Raw genomic sequence first — 19,663 nt, 5'->3', positions numbered from 1 at the left:
TCGATTTTGTTTTGTTTTGTTTTGCTGTCAGAGCTCCTGATAAGGACAGAAAATTCATGTTTACTGTTTTAACACTAAAGCTGCTGAAAACTGGGCCTCACAAACACACCAGCCTTTTAACAAGGACTCTGTTTTATTCAGTAATTATATCTATCTATCTATATATATATATATTTATAGATAGATAGATAGATAGATAGATAGATACATTTATAAATAGATATATAAATATATAGATATCTATAAATAGATATATAAATATATATATCTATAAAAAGATATAGCATATAGATATATCTATATATATATCATAGATATATAGATATATATAGATATACATACACACACACACACACACAGTTGAGGCAGTTGAGGCTTTTTGTTCTTTTCTATTAATTTCTTCTCTACATGAAAAACACTTTTAGCTTCTGGGGAATCTGCAGCTCCGTGTGCTGAACTCTCCGGCTTGCCGTACTTGTCCGCTCGGTGCTTTTCCCGCCTGATGATCGCCACGGCAACGTCGTGTGAAGAAGTAGCTCGACTGAGTGAATTATTTCGATCACTGGTCCAATCATTTACACACCTCGACCCAAAAAAGGAACATGATCATTTCACAGAACCTTGAAGCTGCCACGGCCTTCAGCCTCATGTTCAAATCTGCTTCCTCTTCTACTGAGGAAAAACAATCTGCCAGTGGGATTAGATAATCCCATTTGTTTCCAACGATAATTCAGTGGACTGATCTGCCTCATTTCAACAGATTCATACTTTCCTCCTGGAAAAATTCCTGCAACAAGTGGAGCTGCGTTTGAAACGAGCGGATCTGTGGCAAAACTTTTAGCAAGAACTTTCTTGTGTTTCAGGGATTTTTTTTTTTTTTAACCACATGAGGCTGACTTGCTTTAGAGAGCGTGGGTGTGTCTCCCGGCCCGGCCCGGCCCGGCCAGGCTGGGCCGGGTCGGGTTTGGCTGCGTGTCGAGGTGAGGCGTCGCAGCGTCCTGAACTCATCATCATCACTCGTATTCACAGCTCGGCCTGTGAATTTCTGCTGGTAAACTCAGAAACGTCTGACTCTACAAGCTGACAAGGGGCGCCTGAATGCACCGTTCTACTTCTGTTTGTTCCAAACGACGCGGAAACGTAAAACGCATCACTTCCTGTGCGGCAGGAAGCAGCAACGAGTGTTTAGGGGCCGCAGGAGAAGCTGCTGTGCGACTTTTATTCCTGTCAAAATGAACCGCAGGACGAGGAGCTTCACTGCAAAAACCTGAAGAAACGTGAAAACACAAAATCAGCACGTCCGAGCCACGGCCCGCTGAGGGCCGAGCACTGCAAAAAGTCCAAATATTACCAAGATTATTTGTCTTATTTCAAGTAAAAATGTCTTATTTCTAGTCAAAATATCTCATTACACTTAAAATAAGACATGATCACCTCAGAAATAACTTGTTTCAAGTGAAAATTCACTTGAAATGAGTGAAAATTAGCTTGAAACAAGAAACAAATTTTGCCAATGAAACAAGCAAATTTGTCACAAGTGAAAATTTGCTAAAAACAAGTCTAAAAAAATCGTCTAAAAACAATTTACTTCTGAGGTGATCATGTCTTATTTTAAATGTATTGAGATATTTTGACTAGAAATAAGACAAATATTCTTGGTAAGATTTGGACTTTTTGCAGTGAGGCTGTGAGCCGCTGCTGTTCAAGGTGGGGTCCGGGGCCCCCAGGGGTCCCTGAGGGTCTACCAGGGGCCCCATCATTTAACTGACTAGAAACAGTTAGAAGCAGAAAGCAGAGGCTGGTCTGAACGCTCTCCTCCTCTCTGCCTGGTCAACCCTCCGCCTGCCGACACACTGAGGCTGCCTTCGCTCCGACACGACGCCACAGAAAGAAAGAAAGAAAAAAAAAAGAAATTCTGGACAAAATTCTTGACATTAGTATACAATTAGAAAAAAAATTACAAGAAAGTTACCAGAAAAGCAAAATACGACTACAACTACCACCACCAACAATAATAATAATTATAATAATAATAAACCCTGACAGGACGATCTGGTCGGGGGTCAGAGGTCAGAGCTTCTGCTGATTCAATGTTTGTGCGTTCAGACGCTTTAAAACTGAACGCAGCGCAGAGAGAGAGGGGTCGGCCCGGTCTGGGACGTCCCGGCACAACTGGGGGGACCGGGCAAAAAACAAACAGAAACACACTCAACATCAGCTGATCTGAATGGATCAGTGTGTGTGTGCAGAGCGTGGTCACATGACACCATCAGACTTCACAATAAAGTTTAAAAAATCAGATTGACTGTGGTGACCCTCTGCTCTGTGTGTGTGTGTGTGTGTGTGTGTGTGTGAGACAGTGTGTTGTACAGCGCTGTAATGTGAAGAGGCTCAGCTGACACACACTCCAATCCAGAGACTTCCAGCAGAACACACACACACACACACACCTGTCTGCCTGCATCTCAATGTGAATCTCTCTCTCTCTGTCTCTCTCTCTGTCTCTCTCTCTCTCTCTGTCTCTCTCTCTCTCTGTCTCTCTCTCTCTCTCTGTCTCTCTGTCTCTGTCTCTGTCTCTCTCTCTCTGTCTCTCTCTCTCTCTCTGTCTCTCTCTCTCTCTCTGTCTCTCTCTCTCTCTCTGTCTCTCTGAAAAGGGTGGAGTGATGCAGAGAACATGGCAACCTGCTGAGGGATGAAGAGGAGGGAAAGAAAAGCAGAGAGACAGAGACAGACAGGCAGACAGACAGACAGGCAGACAGACAGACAGGCAGACAGACAGACAGGCAGGCAGGCAGACAGACAGGCAGACAGACAGACAGGCTGTGCAGGGAGCAGTGAGCAGGAGTGAAGAGGAGGAGAGCTTCATGCCTCTCAGCTCCTCTCTCTCTGTCTCCGCCCCCCTCCCACCTCCCCCTCTCTCCCTCCCCCTCCCCCTCCCCCAGGTGCTCCTGCGAGCTGATTGGTCGCACCCCCCTCGCTCCCTCCGCCCACCAGCCCCTCCCCCTCCCGCCCCTCCCCCCTCCAGCCGTGAGAGGAGAGCAGAGGCAGAAGAGAAACGCTGCTGTGCTCCTCGAGGAGTCACACACACACACACACACACACACACACACACATGCACACACACACACACGCTATTCTTCACATGTAAAATTTTGAGTGTATTTAAAGTTGCAACACACTTTACATAACACGGCGAGAGGAATTGAGCAACACGGCCGTTCCCTCGCTGCAGTTCTACGCAGAACACAGCAGAACAGAGTGGAACCAAGCAGAGGAGAGGAGAACACGGCAGATACAGAACCAAAACCAAAACCAGAACAGAACCAAACAGAACCAAACCGAATACAAATGGACCAACAGGAACCGAGCAGAACAGAATACAATAGAACGAACAGAGCAGAGCAAAAAAATAGAAAAGAACCAAACACAGAAAACACCAGGTTAGAACAGACGAGAACAGAATGGAACACAACAGAACAAAACAGGGTAGTATAAAATAGAACAGACCACACTAGAATAGAATAGAATAGAATAGAATAGAATAGAATAGAATGGAACAGAATAGGCCAAAACACAGTAGAATAGAACTGAGCAGAACACGCTGGTACAGAATAGAATACAACAGAACACAACAGAATAGAACGGGGTGGTATAAAATAGAACGGAACACGCTAGAATAGAACAGAACAGACTAAAATAGAACAAAAAAACAGTAGTATAAAACGGAATAGAACATAATAGAACAGGATGAAATGAACAGAATAGAACAGAATAGAACAGAATAGAACAGAACAGGACAGACCACAGTTAAATGGAGCTGACCAGAACACACTACAATGGAGCAGAATAGAATAAAATAGAACGGGACATGATAGAGCAGAACGCAGCAGCGTAGAACAGAGTTTCACAGAGCGCAGCAGAACGTCCGTCCTCTGAGTGAAAAATAAAAATGTGTCGCAGCTCGGACGCTCACAGCAGAAACTGAGCGGCCAGGTTCACGAGGGCCACCTGAACGCATCGTTTTTGTTTTTTTTTTTTTCCCCACTGTTCAAACACACACACACACACACACACACAGGGGCGCCGTATATGGGGGAAAAGTTAGGACAATTCCAAGGGCCCTTGCGTGAAAGGGGCCCCAAAAAATAGGTAAAAATTAATATAAAATTATTAAAATTAAAATTATAAAATTATTTTAAAAAATAATATAAAATTATTAAACCATCATATATATATATATATATATATATATATATATATATATATTTTTTTTTTTTTTTTTTTTTTTTTTTCCATGGGGCCCAAAATTCCTGGCGGCGCCCCTGCACACACACACAGCTAGAAACAGGAAGTGTCTTACTCTGAAAGAGGGCGGGGGAGAAGCCAGTGAAGGTTTGAGCCGTTCACACAGAGCATGTAAAAAAAGAAGAAGAAGAAGAAGAAGAAGAAGAAGCAGAAGAGAGAACGATCAGCTGGAGAGGAGGAGGAGAGGAGGTTTGGAGATTTCATGGCGACGCTGCAGCTCAGAGGATCCTGATGTTTTGGGCGGATTTGTCCTTTATCTGGCCGGCCCAGACAATATGTGCTAACTGAAATAAATGCCAGAACAGATATTTAAACAGGTTACTATAAAAGGTTACTATATATATAGTAACCTTTTAATTCACTGTTTAAATATCTGTTCTGTCATTTATTCCTTATATTCCTTATTAGCGCATATCAAATCAGATCATGTGTGATATGCACGTGTAAACAGAATAATTCAAAGAACTTGTAATTGACTTTTTTTCTTGTCTTTGTGTGTGTAATCAACTTGTGAATTTTTATAGTGATATCTGAAAGTAAAATGTTGAACCCCTTTCCCCTGTGTGTTAAAAACAGTGTTTTTTGGTAATATGTGGTCATAAATAGGTGATTTTCAAAACTTTACACCAATGGGATTTCTTGGGACTTTTTCCCCCTCACTCAGGACAAACTGAGGATACAAAATCAGTTGAGTTTGCTTCTCTTGCAATTTGTCCTAGGTTGACCCCAATTTTGGCCTAAAATTACTGGACTACAGACGCCCCGCCCAGACGCCCGGCCCAGACGCCCGGCCCCGCCCAGGTGCCCCGCCCGGCACGCTCTCGCTGTGTCTTGGGTTCCTCAGGTCAAACCCTCAGGAACACGTTTCCAACTCAAACAGGTTCCACACACCAGAGGATGAAGAACGAGCCGGAGGCCACGTCGCTTCTGAAAGCTGAATTTTCAAAATAAAACTGTTTAAATGGGAAAGTAGATCCAGTCAGACCGGATCTACTTTCTCATTCACTCTTGATCTGAGAGAGTCGGCTGTTTGATCTTCACTTTAACCTCCTGAGCTCTGATTTTCTCTCCAATTTCCCCCCAAAAAGTCACTTTTTAACTCCCATCCAGCAGCACAGAGTCTGACACACCAACACCGCCATGCCGCCGCCGCCGCCGCCACCACTGCCGCTTTACAGCTGCAGAACCACATCACATAGAAAAGACCTGCATGTCTCCTGCAGCCTAGCATCTCATGTTTGGGGTCTCCTCTACAGCGTAACGTTCTGTTGTTGTGGCGGTCTGACCTGAAGCGTGAGCTCACCTGGAACCTGGACCAGCCGCTGCGCCGCCCGTCACCTGCGTGTTTTTCTTTTGTTTTCTTTTGTTTTGTGAGGTGGAGGAACGTCATTTTCTTGTTTTCAGAAACTTCATGAGGCTTAGATCTTCTCACCTCGCTACGGCCCTGCAGCCACTCTCAGAAAAACACTGGTTCTTAAAGGGTTCTCCAAAATGCTCTGTGGTTCTACAGAGAACCATCAGCAGCTGAGGAACCTCTTTATTTAGGGGCTGGTTCCTCACACACTGTATGTGGTTCTTTAAAGTCCTAAAAGTTCTTCATGTTATTGGAGTTATTTGGTGGCAGCAGCAGCTAACAGTGGATTAAAGTGCAAATTATTTCCTGCACACAACCTTTCAGTCTGCCCACAATCATTTGATTTATAACACTCAGAGAACCTTTTATTCTGAAAAGAACCAATTAAAAAAGGTTCTTTACTGAACCGACTGGGTCCACAAAGAACTTCAAAATCTTAACAATGATTCTTTAAAGAACATAATTTTAATAAAGCTATTTAAAGAATTATTTCTGGTTCCTAGACAAACCATTTTGATGGTTCTCTGAGGCACCTTTGGGCCTTCTTTAAAGAACCATCTACAGAAATGGTTCTTTAAAGAAGCTCTTGCCAAAATGTTCTTTGTGGAACCAAAAATGGTTCCTCTATGGCATCACTCTGTAGAACCATTCTGGGTTCCAGTTAGCACCTTTATTTTTCTGGGTGCAGGAACCGCAGATCGATCAGTTATCGGTCCTGATATTCAGAATTCTTTAACAGCTGGTTTTGTAATTTTGATTGACATGATGGTCGGCACGGAAACCAGTCAGACTCCGCCTCTCCGTCTGAAAGAACGAGTGGGCGGGGCCACATCTGCATTAATATGTTAATACTTAAACCTTTTCAATGGATTTGTATTTAATGTCATTTTAGAAAAAAAAGACCATCTCAGCCAGGGTTGCCAGGTCTGTGAGACAAAAGCAGCCAAACAGCAACTCAAAACCAGCCCAAAACCCGCCCAACCTGGTATAAAAAGGGCCCAAAAATCAGCCCAATACCAGAACTCAAAATATGCCCATAAAAATCCTATAAAATAACACCATAAACATTAAAGGCAATTTCCCAGTTCTTTCACCTATTTAATTTACAGTATATCAGAACTTAAAATATAATATGGGATACCTGACTTCAGCTGAGTGGTGCTGATGATGTGATTGGTCATGTGCTGAGTGGCCTCACACAGCATTGGCATATTATTTGTCTGTGGAGCAGGTGACATATGTGGATAGTTTATAGGCTGATCTGGCCCGGAGTCAGTTTGACAGGATTTGGGTATAAACATCGGTCATTCAAAATATGAATCTTTATTCATGTCTGCCCAAGCCCAACCCGCGGACAGAATTTGTTACCTGCGGCAACACTTAAAAAGTAGCCCAATTTGGCAGAAAAATCGCAGACTTGGCAACCCTGATCTCAGCTGTGGCGTGCTGCCTTCACTGACCTCGAGAACGGCTGCGGTTTTCATTTCACTTTGACTGGATTTAAATGTTTAACCACAACCTCTGATCACTGATCTGACCTCTGCACACATCATATAACAGGCATCATATCATTAAGACATGTATTTATGATATGATTATGAATACAGATTTCTTGTGATTTTTTTTTTTAAAACTGCAATTTTCATGTTTTTTTTGTAGGCTAATATTCTGTTCTGTTCTGTTCTGTTTTGTTTTGTTTTGTTTTGTTTTTTGGTATTTGGTATTTATTTGGTGTTGGTATTTCGAAAACCGCAAATTCTCCCAAGGCAAAGTTTTTGCAAGCAATCATTTTATCAGTCAAGGTGCGATTTTATTATTTTGTTAACCTAAAACAGAGGCCGCCATGCAGACGACAAGCAGAGATCCAAACGAAAAACAAAAATCACAAATCACTAAACTGAGGGCAGATAAGCGCCATACCCACACAGTGACCAGTTTAACAGCCATCAGCTTGTTCTTCATCATCATCATCATCATCATCATCACCACCATCTAATGTCCTTTCAGAACGCACCACAGCTCATGGTGCATGGTGACGCCTCAGCTGATCTCAGAACCTGCTGCCCGCTGCGATCTGGTTAAACTTTTCACCCCCTGATCATGAAGATCCTGCACCACGTGAACGCAGCGCTGTGGAGGAGCCTGGACCCTCAACCTCACCAGCTCTACACCGACAGGACGGCGTCCTGGGGCCGGACAGCTGCAGTTTGGTGAGGGTCTTTGTGCTTCCTGTCTCAGGATGAATTCATCAGGAACAAGGTGCTGCCCGGACGAGCCCCCATGCATGGGGGCTCGTCCGGGACACGGCCGCACAGCTTAAAGTCTGCAGGGCATCTCACATTTTCCAAGCCACTGAATCACATTTTGCATCGGAACAGCGTGGAAACTTCAGGCCGCGGCGAGTTTGCACATCAAGACTGAAGGAGGAGGGACGGCCCGGTCCGGAGCGAGCCGACGGCACGCCGGCGTCTCGTAGGCCCGGCCTCCACGTCAGGGCGCTAAAGACAACATCAATTCTGCATCGGGTGTCCGCACTTTGGTGCAGCACATGCAGACGTGCAGATGGAAGGACGGCGACGACGAGGACTTGGGGGTGTGGACACGGTTTGGACGGCTGGACTTTAAAACTAAAAACTAACTCAAAGTTGGATCTGTCTGCAGCAAACACAGTGATGTCATATCCTACTGCAGTCTGATAGGCTGGTGTGGCAAAATGAGCTGGTTTTACCCTCTCACACCAACATGCTGGAGACTGAGCACACAGACAGCAAAGACCTGTCTGTCTGTCTGTCTGTCTGTCTGTCTGTCTGTCTGGGACGCCCTAGCTGGCTGTGACATCACCAGGTGTGTGCATGTTCTCACAGAACTCACAGGAGAACCTGTTCTCTGGTGCTCCAAGGGGCCCCGGGGCCCGTTCTCACGACAAGAGAGTCAAAACCCAACGAGCGCGACGGTCCCCAGGGGCCCGGAGCTGCTTCCTGTGGGCGCCTCGCTGCTCTGACCGCCCACAAAGAACCGACGATGCAAAGCAGAACATGGAGGTTCTGCTGCGACCTCAGAGCGAGGGGAGGGGCGTGTCTACGTCCTGTGTTGATGAGCTCACCTTCCTGCCTCGTGCTGGCCTCATGGTTGGTGCTCAGTGCTAGCTAGCTGACGCTGCAGCGCTAACTAGAGCTGCGTTTATTCATGTGTTTTGTTTCCAGGCTGACATGAAGTACAGGGTGTCCACAAAGTCTCTTTAAAATTTAAAAAACCTATTACAAAAGCAACTGATGAGATATGTTAGTCAGACTTGTTCTATGTACTCAGTGGTTATCAAAGTTTTTAATCACACTGCATTTGTGTATTTCAGCTAAAGATCACTGATGCCGTTGCCACCACCGACGAGGCTCTGCTGCAGCGAACACGGCAAGAAACCGAGTGCCGTCTTGATGTGCTTTGTGCAGCTATGGTGTCCATATAGAGGTGGATTATATGAGGCAAAAAACTTCAATATCTACCCCTCATTTTGTAATAATCTCCACAGATTTGTCTGTTCATTTGTTTTTGTAATAAATGTGTTAAATTGTAAAGAGACTTTCTGGACACGCTGTGTTTTCGTACACTCGGAGCTGTGCTGACGGCCTCCGGGCCACGAAGTTCTGCCGCTCGTCGTCCGCAGCGTTTTCTAACACAGCTAACACGCCTTTCCCCCGTGAGATGCAGAAATTTGCATTCTGATTTCAGGGGTGAAAATAAGGGGCGGGGTTTTATTTGTGAGAAGAGGCAGAAGAACCCGACCAGGAGCCTGGATCTGAACATGAGGCTGGAGCTGGGAGCTTCCATGAGCCTGAGCCGCCTGTCCCACACGCTCATATGAGCCTTCACTTTCCCCAAAATGCTCTTTTTTCCCAGTTTTCTCTGATGAATTCTGAGAAAACCTGTGACACCTGCAGGAGCCCAGCGCTGCTTTCTGCTCCTCTGAGCCTCAGACAGTAAACTGCTCCACTTCTGCTGCTCCAACCTTCATTTTCCCAACAAACTGAAGCTCACAGAAAACAAATGGTGTTGAAGAAAAAGCAGATTTTGGTTCAGGATGGTGACTCTGAGGACGGATGTGAACCTGAGCTCGGGTTGGTTTTTCAGCCCTGAAGGTTTCATTTGGCTGTTTCTGTCAGGAATGAAGTGATGAGGCTCAGAAATCCTAGAAAAAATGACATGAATAAAAAAGCCTGAAATTTGGAGCGACATGTATGAACTTTGAGGAGCTGCAGCTCAGAAAATATTCATCGTTTGAATGTCAGATTTTGCATGGCTTCTCTGAATATGCAAAAGATACTCTAGGAAAAAAAATTAGATGATTCTGAGGCGGTCAGGTGGGATTTTTTTCTGAATTGATTGATTTTATCCGGCAGAGGACGGACAGGAACATCAGGAATTCTGCGAGAGCTCGGCATCAGGAGGCAGAGAGGCCGGCGTCGCCGCAGCGTGTGTGAAAAGTGAAAATCTCAAGCGCCGCCTGAAAGATCAGACCAGTGATGTGCTGGGAAGGACGTGTGAAAAGGCTTCAGGCAGGAAGCAGCTTCAGCTTCACGTCTCCTCCAACATGGCCTCCGCCTTCAGGTGAGGCTGACTCTGCTGTCGCTTCCAAGTCTAACATCTGAAAATGTAAAAATTCACCTCAAGTTCCCAGAGCAACATTTCCCATTATTTACTTATTGTACACCCATTTTGTGAAGTCAAAAGCTTCAAGTTCAAGTTCATTTTGCTTTGCAGAAAAACCTCCATATTTAGAGTTTCTTCAGAGCTCAAATCTTGATTTTTCGTCCAACAAGGAAAAAAAAAAATCTGTCAGCGGGACGAGATAATCCTCCGCTTGCTGATCAACGTGTCTCCAGAATTTCCTTGAATCAAGCATCATTTTCTTGCTCCTGGTGGCTGATCTGAATTCTTCTGCCTTGTTTCAACAAACTGACCTGGAAACACGTGGGATTATCTCATCCCACTGCTGGATTTTTTTTTTTTTTTTTTTTAACCTTGTTGGAGGAAAAAAAACGAGATTGAGGATGAGACTGAGACGTGACAAAGACGCGGCGATCGGGCTGAGAAGATTCATCCGCAAAAACACGACAGAGGAGGGGACAGGAAGTGGCGGACGGAGGGCGGTGGGGGGACGAGTGCAGCAGCGTGTAATCTCAGGGGAGCAAATGAGATTAATTGGGGATGAAAAAAGGCTGCGGACAATTTATCCATCCATCCATCCATCCATCCACTCGACTGCCATTGGAGGAAAGAGGTTTGGGATGACAGACAGACAGACAGACAGACAGACAGACAGACAGACAGGCAGACAGACAGACAGACAGGCAGGGGGAGGATCTCAGGTTCCACGAGGCTTGTCTGGGACAACAGTTTGCATTTCAAAATAAAATTAAAAAAAGATTTCATGTGATCCTGAGCGCCATTTAAATCACAGAGCCGGAGCCCGGAGAGGAGAAACACACAAACCAAACCAAACTACAGCAGGATACAGCCTCAAGTCCCACAATGAGCATTTTTCTTAGAGCTCACCCAGGATAAACGTTTTATCCAGGTAGATTTCTGATGAAGCGCAACAACTTTCTCTGCTTTTACTTTATAAAAAAAAAAAAAAAAAAAGCAGCCATGGGAATCTGAGCTTTGCCAGAGAGGCCAGCAGCAGAAACAGCTTACATTCCTAAATCAGAAGCATCACAAGGAAAAAAGAAAAGCAAATGGTATCGAGGTGAAAGGTCAAAACTGCGTCTGCAACGACACACACACACACGCTTATCAAGCACACACACCCTCAACCTCCGACCCAGAGCACGACTGCAGACAAACTAACCCCAAACTCCACAAGATTACACACACACACACACACACACACACACACACACACACACACACACACACACACACAGACATGGCTAAATGACATTTTGGAAAATAAATACAAAGAGTATGATGGTGAAAAACACACATTTTGATCCATGATCAAAATTAAAGTCAACAGGACAATAAAATAAAATAAAATAAAATAAAATAAAATAAAATAAAATAAAATAAAATAAATAAATAAAAACAGGAGTGCCAGTCAACCTCAAGGATTTCTTCCAGAACAACAGTTTGTATGTATTTTAATCTTTTATGGAAGTCTGGTTTCTGTGTTATATTGGAAACAAATAAAAAAAAAAGAAAAATCGAAATGCATTAATTTTATTTTTGGTTTTATTTGTGCTTCTCTGTAAAGTTGCTCTAATTAATTAAACAGCACAGGTATTTCCTGCTGAGCGCCGTGCCGTGGCCCGGTGACGCTCCCAAACACCGGAAACCTCACCAGACACTTTACAGCTGAGTGACAGCCAGCAAATCAAGAGTTTACTGTTAATAATAATAATAATAATAATAATAATAATAATAATAATAATTAATGGAAAAAAAGAGAGAAGGACACCTCCAAGTTGCAAAAAGTGACGCCTCAACTCAGAAAACAGGAGACAAAAAAAAAAGAAAATACATGAAAAAGCTGCAAACAGCACAGAACTTTAACTTTCTTTGGTTGAGTTTTTTAAAAAAATATATTTTAACAAAGTGGATCCTCTGTTCCGGTTTACAGACTCATGAAAAACCACATGGAAATGTTAAATGCTCTTCAAATTAACAAATTAAACTCAACTTTGAAAGTTTTCTGTGGCTTTTATTTGACTGTTTCATGCTGCTGTAGACACACACACACACACACACACACACACACACACACTGCATCCATACATTTTCCTTTTCCAGTCCACATTGTTATGTAAGGAGGGGTGGGGACTCAGGAGTTTGCTGCCCCCACCACACACACACACACTCACTCACACGTTCACACTCACACACAATGCCCCCACCCCCAAACACACACATCTTTCGCCCTCTTTTCCTCTCTGACTTGTTCTTTTTCTTACACACACACACACACACACACACACACACACACACACACCTCCCCCTCCTTCCTCCATCAGTCGACCTCCCATAAACCTTCATGCAGACTCCAGTCCTCATGAGGTAAACTATATACACTGTGTGTGTGTGTGTGTGTGTGTGTGTGTGTGTGTGTGTGTGTGTGTGGAGGAGCTGACACACATTTAACTCAACTTAGAAAAAGGAACAACTGCACAAATTTATCTTTTTTAAAATTTTGAGAATTTAAAAGCATTTCCTTTCCTTTATTCCAGCCCGTGTGAGCAGGGATTCCTCTGCTTCTTTGCCACACACACACACACACACACACACACACACGCACACATGTTCACATTTCAGCATGGCTGCTCAGAGGGGTCAGAGGTCAGGAGCATTCAGACAGCAGCGCTGCCTTCATGCACACTTCAACAGCAACAGAACGGACTGAACCTTTAAACTCCACTGCAAATATATATATTTTTTTCTAATATTCACAATATTCAGAAATGTGCAGCCACTGCTCCAACTGAATGGCTTTATGAACACCACACACAGACACACATACACACACACACACACACACACACACACACAACAGAACCAGAACACTGGGACAGTAAAGTGTTTCCTAGCCTCAGAATAATTGAAAAAAAAAAAAAAAAAAAAAATCTAGACAATAAAGAACGGTTGGCCAGAGAGCAGCTCGTGAAGTCTCTTCAAATTCTCTTACCAGCTGATCACACATTATTATTATTATCATTATTATTATTACTATTATCATTACTACTAGTAGTAGTAATATTATTATTATTATTATTATCATTGAGCTGTTTTCCGTGTCAGGGCTTCAGAGGTGTGGCCTGGCCTCACAGCTCAGCCCTCCGCCGCTCCGCTCATTAAACACGATGCGCTGCTTCAAAATTTCCAAAGTAATTAATTTAATTTAATAATTTGGGCTCGTTCTCACGTCCAAGAAAAATGTTTTAAATCATCAACATTTATCCACCGTCATTATTTCATCTTTCTCAGAATTCTGAGATTTGCGGCTCGCGCTGAACGCCGTTTGCAGACCAGGCGACAAAACTACTCATTTAAAAAAAAAAAAAAAAAAAGAGTTTTGCGCCGCACTGATCCGGTTCTGCTGCGAACATGTTCTAACGGGGAAGCACGTCACAGGAACCCGGAACAGTGTGTGTGTGTGTGTGTGTGTATGTGTGTGTGTGTGTCCTCTCCAGGCTTCATTCAGGGCTTCGCCATTTTCCCCCCAACTCCGTGACGTGGAGGCCCTCCTCTGTGCGTGAGGAGAGCACGTGCTGTGGAGCCATGGAGGGCCGGTGGCCCCTTATTCTCTCTCTCCAACACGCGCGCGCGCACACACACACACACGCGCATGAGTGTGATCGGCGCGGCTCCTGGAGGCTCTCAGGGCCGCACACTGAGCGCCATGACGCCAGCACGCAGCGGCACCTCCAGCCATTTCGCAGCCATGTTGGTTTGCCCAAGCATGGCGACTGACCTGCTTCTCCACCTCGAGAGACACACACACACACACACACACACACACACACACACATATATATACACGCAATGCAAGGCAGAGAGCACATCCATGTGCGCCGCAGTGCGAGCGGCGGGCTGTGCGGCAGGTTCGGGGTTTTGGCGCAGCGCGGACGCGTCAAAGCGCAAAATTTGACCAAAATTTGTCCAAATTCCGCCAAATTGACTCCGAGGGGTTTTCCTCAGGTGTGCGGGATTTGTGTGGAGCAGCTCCGGGCCTGCTGGGGGGAAGCTCTGCGCCCTGGCCTTCATTTTGATCAAGGCTGGGGCTACACACACACATGTGGCCAAATGGCGGAACATGCATGGAGAAGTGTGTGTGTGTGTGTGTGTGTGTGTGTGTGCTCACCTCGTATCTGTGCCAAAGGTTACAGGCATGAATGGTGGTCTATAGGCGAATTCCGGAATAGTGTTTAAAGAAGGTCAGATGGAGCTGCTCGCACAGAGCGGGGGGAGGGGGCGACTCCATTTTGTCCCCCAAGCTGGGGCAGATTTATAAAAAAAAAAAAAAAAGAGCCAAGCTACAGGTTCTAGTGCAGCAACACAGAACCACTTCCTGTCCAAATTAATTCTAAATAGTCTAAATAATTATAACTATTATGTTTTTAAATGAACACTAAAAAATTGTCTAAAGAAACGTGAATTATAGTAATAATACTAACAATAATAGAGATAATAATTGTGGTAGTATTACCAAGTATCAAAGTATGAAATTGTCACTTTCTAATTAATACACAAAAACTCAGCACACACAACTGTGCTTGGACAAGAAATTATTTCCAGATTTAACTGAATTTTGTCCATTTTATCCAACATTTTCAACCGAGCAGGAGCGCGTGACACGCGCCGAGCCGCGCTCGCGCTCCTCCTGCATTTCAGCAAATCCAGAACAAATAAACAAACACACAAACCAAATCAATAACTTCGATATTTAACGAGCCTCAGTCAGGACGACTAGCAACAATTTTCACAAAGAATCCACACTCATGTGGAGGCAAACGAACACACACACACACACACACACATAGGCTACACACACACACACACACACACACACACACACACAGCTTTGGGGGTTCATGTGATCTGGGTGTCCGTGCACGGACACACACACACACACACACACACACACACACACACACACACACACACACACACAGCAGTGACAGTTGAAGCTCGGCGGGCCGCAGCCATGCAGGCCTGCTCATAATGTGATGACGTTGCAAACAATATTATTATCCGTGCCGACTTCCGGTCCAGCAGCAGCGTTTCCACACTCAGAGAGGAAAGTCCAGCAGCTCACAAACACTCCACTAAAGTTTTGGGCTGCAGAGGCAGAACACCATGCAGGAAGAGAGGGGGGGGGGGGGGCACAGAACACAGAACACTGCGGGTTCTGCTGCACCTCCGTGGGACACACAGCAAGTCAAACAAAAAAAAAAAAAAAAAAAAAAGGACAGGGGGATAATTAATAATTATTTCAGATTCTACCTTTGCTTCTTGGGGACGGAGTGCTCGACCTCGATACGTTTTCCATGAAGCTCCACTTTACCTGGAAAATACATAAATACAGGAAGATATAAATAAATGTAGAAATGAGGTAAAAGCGGAGTGGGGGGGGGCGGGGGGGGGGGCACAGGCTACATGCTAACTGTTTACCAGCTTGTTGCAGGCCTACGTGCTGCGTTCAGTGTCCTCTGCTAAACTGCAGCTAACTTTGTGATTTGTGAAGCAGCAGACAGACAGGAAGGAAGACAGACAGGCAGGCAGGCAGACAGACAGACAGGCCGGGGGGGAGAACAAGAAGTCATGGAAGAAGTGAGTTTGTGTAGAAACTCTTGCCTGCTGTCTCTCTCTCTCTCCGGGCTGAAGCACCGACACAAACCTCATGTGCAACTTCCAAGCTTCCCTCACAATATATCTATTATAGTGTGTGTGTGTGTGTGTGTGTGTAGTGCCCTGTGCTGAAGTGGAGCTCTCCTCGCCCTGCTGTGTGTGTATATGTATATATATGTGTATGTGTGTGTGTGTGTGTGTGTGTGTTGTGTGAGCTGCCTGGCATGGCGACCTTGGCTCCTCACATGTTACACATGTAGGAAATCATGAAAAACGCAGCCGCGCGGCGAGGCCACGGGTCGGATCGAATTGTAATAATCACGATGCCTGGTGATCGATTAGCGGTGGCGGTGGGAGGGGCGGGGGGCTCATCCCGCCGCTCCGAGGCCTGTTTTGGTGAAGTCGACAGAGGAAGATATTTTTCTATCTTTGTCATAGTGGACTGCCGGCTGTAAGGGGGAGGGGAGCCGGGCTTCATTCTATATCACAGGAGAGTACTCACTCCACCTCACCGTGCAAGATGTGCAAAAAGCAGCAGTCGCGTGCACATGTTAGGCCCGAGCGCACGGCCCGGGCAGGTTTATAAAGCACGAGCACGGTCCGTGGGAGAAATCCACACGGACACGGCGAATAAGGGCTGCGAATGTGGCCGCTGGCTCAGCCTGCTGCGAGCCGCACACCACGGCCGTCCCTCCCCCTGCAAAAGTTGAGTAGCTGTGCAGGGCGTGTAGCTTCCACACACACACACACACACACACACACACATACACATACACATACACACACATAGATTCATTATATCACACTCAATAACACGGGGATAAAATATTGCTGTCCGTGGCAGGGATGCGGATGGAGGCAGAAACTGGGACGGTGTGTGTGTGTGTGTGTGTTTGTATGTGTGTGTGTGTGTGTGTGTGTGTGTGTGTGTGTGTGTGTGTGTGCGGAGGGCTGGGCAGGCAGCCGCGGCTACACCGGCATCCGCTGCTTCCCTCAGAATGAATGAAAGTGTGTGGAGCTGCAAGCGGCTCCGCTGCAACTCACCAGAAAACGTCTCGATCGCCTTCATGGCCCACTGGTCGTCCGGACAGTCCACGAACGCGTAGCCGGTTTTCATGAGGAACTGTCCGGAGTACGGGATCTTGTGATCGTCAAAGGTTTTCCCCAAGTCCTCGGCGGTCACGTTTTCGTTCAGATTCCCAATATAAAGCTTGTTCATGGTGGAAACTGTGTGCACAAGTCCAAACCGAAAAAAGACCGAACGAAATAAAAATCAAAACCAGGCAAAAACAAGAACTAAAACAAAAGAAAAAGAAAAACTTTTCCTCCTCGATTTGTTTAATAACGCAACAAGACCCGGTGACACTTGCCGGAGAGGATCTCACTCAGCCAAAGTGGAAGCCGCACTGAGAAAATCCACGCAGCGACAGGAGCTCACAGCCGAAAAGTGTCGCTTGTTTGGAAGTCGAGAGGAGAATTTATTAAAAATAAAAAAAATTAAAAAAAAGAAAGAAAAAAATGAGAATTGGAAAAGTGTCGAAAACTGAAGGGGGGAGGCGTTTTTGAAATTTCGCTTTAAATCCGGTGGAGTAAAAGTGGAGCAGGAATGAGGATCCGGTGAGTCGCGGCCGGCCAGCAGAGGAGGAGCGCGGCAGCCTGGCAGCGTTGGTGTCGCTCAGTGAGGAGCTGGGAGCTGGAGGTGATGATGATGGTTTCTATGGAGGAAGAGTGGGAAAAACTATGGCGGGATCGGGTCGGGAGAAATGTTTTCCTCTCTCCGCCTCTCTCTCTCTCTCTCTCTCTCTCTCTCTCTCTCTCTCTCTCTCGCTCGCTCGCTCGCTCTCTCTCTCTCTCTACCCTTCCCTCTTTCACCGATCCGCCCGCTGCCGGCAGAGGGGTGACGCCGCCCCTACACCGACTCCAATTCACGTTTTTTTTTTTTTTTTTTTTTTTTTTTTTTTTTGTTTGTTTGCAAAGAGGAAACCACGTGGTCTATTTGGAGTAGGTTAGAAAGAGGAGGAAGGGGAGGGGGCATCCCCCTCTCATCCGAGGGTATTCACCAGATGAGTGTGTACTGTGCACGCGCGCATGGACGGACGTAGGCTACAAGGCGAGCCCCCCCCCCCCGCCCCGCCCCCCTCCCTCCATTCCGCGCTGCGCTCTCGCCCTGCTGTACTGTAACAGTGCGCGTGCAGGGTGCGCGTGCAGGGTGCAGTGTGTAGCGTGCCGTGCGGGGCTTTTATGCAACACGACGTAGCCACACATGCGCCGAGCGCGATGGAGCTCGTGCAGGCGGAGGGCAGTCAGATGGAAAGAGGAGACTTCCTCTAAGACGCGGATGTGCGCTGCGCGCTCTCCGGCCGGGCTCGAGGCCTCGGTGCCACAAAATATGTTCCACATTTAAATAACAAGGCGCCGCCTGTAGCCTATAGCCCCCCACCCCCACCCCAACACACACACACACACACACACACACTCCCCCCACCCCCCATGCCAGTTCCCGCCCTCTGGATGAATATGCATGGCGCGGTAAAGAATTTAGTCGTCATGATGTTACATAAATGACCTATGGTGAACCTCGGGCTGCTGGGAGCGGCGGAACAAAAGGTCCAGGGGCCTCGTTCTGCTCCAGGGGCCAAGAGGGCGCAGCCGCTGGACCCTGCACATGCGTCCTGCGCACTTTGATCCACTGGAACCTGCAGCGGAGCCGCAACTGGCACCGCGGGTCCGGCATGGCGGCCACCGGCCGCCTCAAACAGTGAATGAGACGCGTTCCTGTTACATCACAGCCGGGCGGCGGAAGCTCTTTGTTGCGCACTAGTTAGTTTGCGCACTTGGTTGAAATGGTTGTGGTTTGGTTTTTGTTCAGGAAGGTCACGGCTTCCAGCAGGCAACGCCCACCGCGGGACCCCCGGCTCCGGCCGCGCGGCCCCGCCCGGCTCCAGAGGCTCCGCTGCTCCCCTTTCATCCGCCTCATCATCATTTGTGTGTGCGGGGCGCACAGGAAGTGACAGCATGGCGCAGTCGCTAGGCTACTGCACAGCCTGCTGCTGCGGGGATGGAAGCTTCTCAAAATGGAGGCTGTGAGAGAGAGGCCTGCCTCTTCCACTCACACTCACACACTCACACACACACACACACACACACACACACACACACACACACACACACTGGTCGAGCCGCGCTATCTTATGTTTTGGCTCCAAATCTGAAATTTCTAGATTTGGCCTCTACCAGCGGGTTCCACCATGTTCCGCTGTGTGTGTATGTGTGTGTGTGTGTGTGTGTGTGTGTGTGTGTGTGTGTGTGTGTGTGTGTGTGTCTGTGTGTGTGCTCATTTCTGCATCTTGTTGCCCACTGTGCCCGCCTGCACGAGCCGTGGCTGTGTGGTGCGCCCGCCTGGTTAGAAAATGGCTCCTGCGCACAAAATGGAGCCAAACCCTGAGCGGCTGAGGCGCTGCGCCGCGGATCAGCCGCGCCTGTCTCACGCTGCAACATGGCGTCTCCTCTCTCTGTCTTACTCTCCACCTCGCTGTCTTTTTCCTTTGGTGAGAAAGCCACAGCGGTGCCTATAGCAGGACCAGATAACACGGCGACAACAAAGCCGTTTCTGTTCGGTTGGTTACGCAAGAGCCGGGCCGCCAGGTCCGGGTCCACCTGCTGCCA

At 46.7% G+C, this 19,663-nt stretch overlaps 1 protein-coding gene across 2 annotated transcripts in view; it reads right to left on the bottom strand.

Moving 5' to 3' along the window:
• The window catches only part of igf2bp1 (insulin-like growth factor 2 mRNA binding protein 1), a 73,429-nt gene extending 56,106 nt beyond the window's left edge, over nt 1-17,323 (bottom strand). Inside the window, exons 1-2 of one of the 2 annotated variants that reach the window (XM_030057767.1) lie at nt 17,042-17,323; nt 15,653-15,713 (exon numbers count right to left, since the gene is read on the bottom strand). In XM_030057767.1, coding sequence (XP_029913627.1) covers nt 15,653-15,713; nt 17,042-17,216 — 236 coding nt within the window. In that variant the 5' untranslated portion in view covers nt 17,217-17,323. Of the gene's footprint in view, nt 1-14,510; nt 14,612-15,652; nt 15,714-17,041 lie in introns of those variants that run through there. The other variant, XM_030057768.1, reaches the window with a different exon arrangement.
• Nucleotides 17,324-19,663: the final 2,340 nt, after the last annotated feature.

Source organism: Myripristis murdjan, chromosome 8 (genome assembly GCF_902150065.1).
Source record: "Myripristis murdjan chromosome 8, fMyrMur1.1, whole genome shotgun sequence".
NCBI classification, from domain to species: domain Eukaryota; kingdom Metazoa; phylum Chordata; class Actinopteri; order Holocentriformes; family Holocentridae; genus Myripristis; species Myripristis murdjan.
Note: the sequence above shows the minus strand (reverse complement) of the source record. Positions and strands in the feature narration are given on the sequence as shown.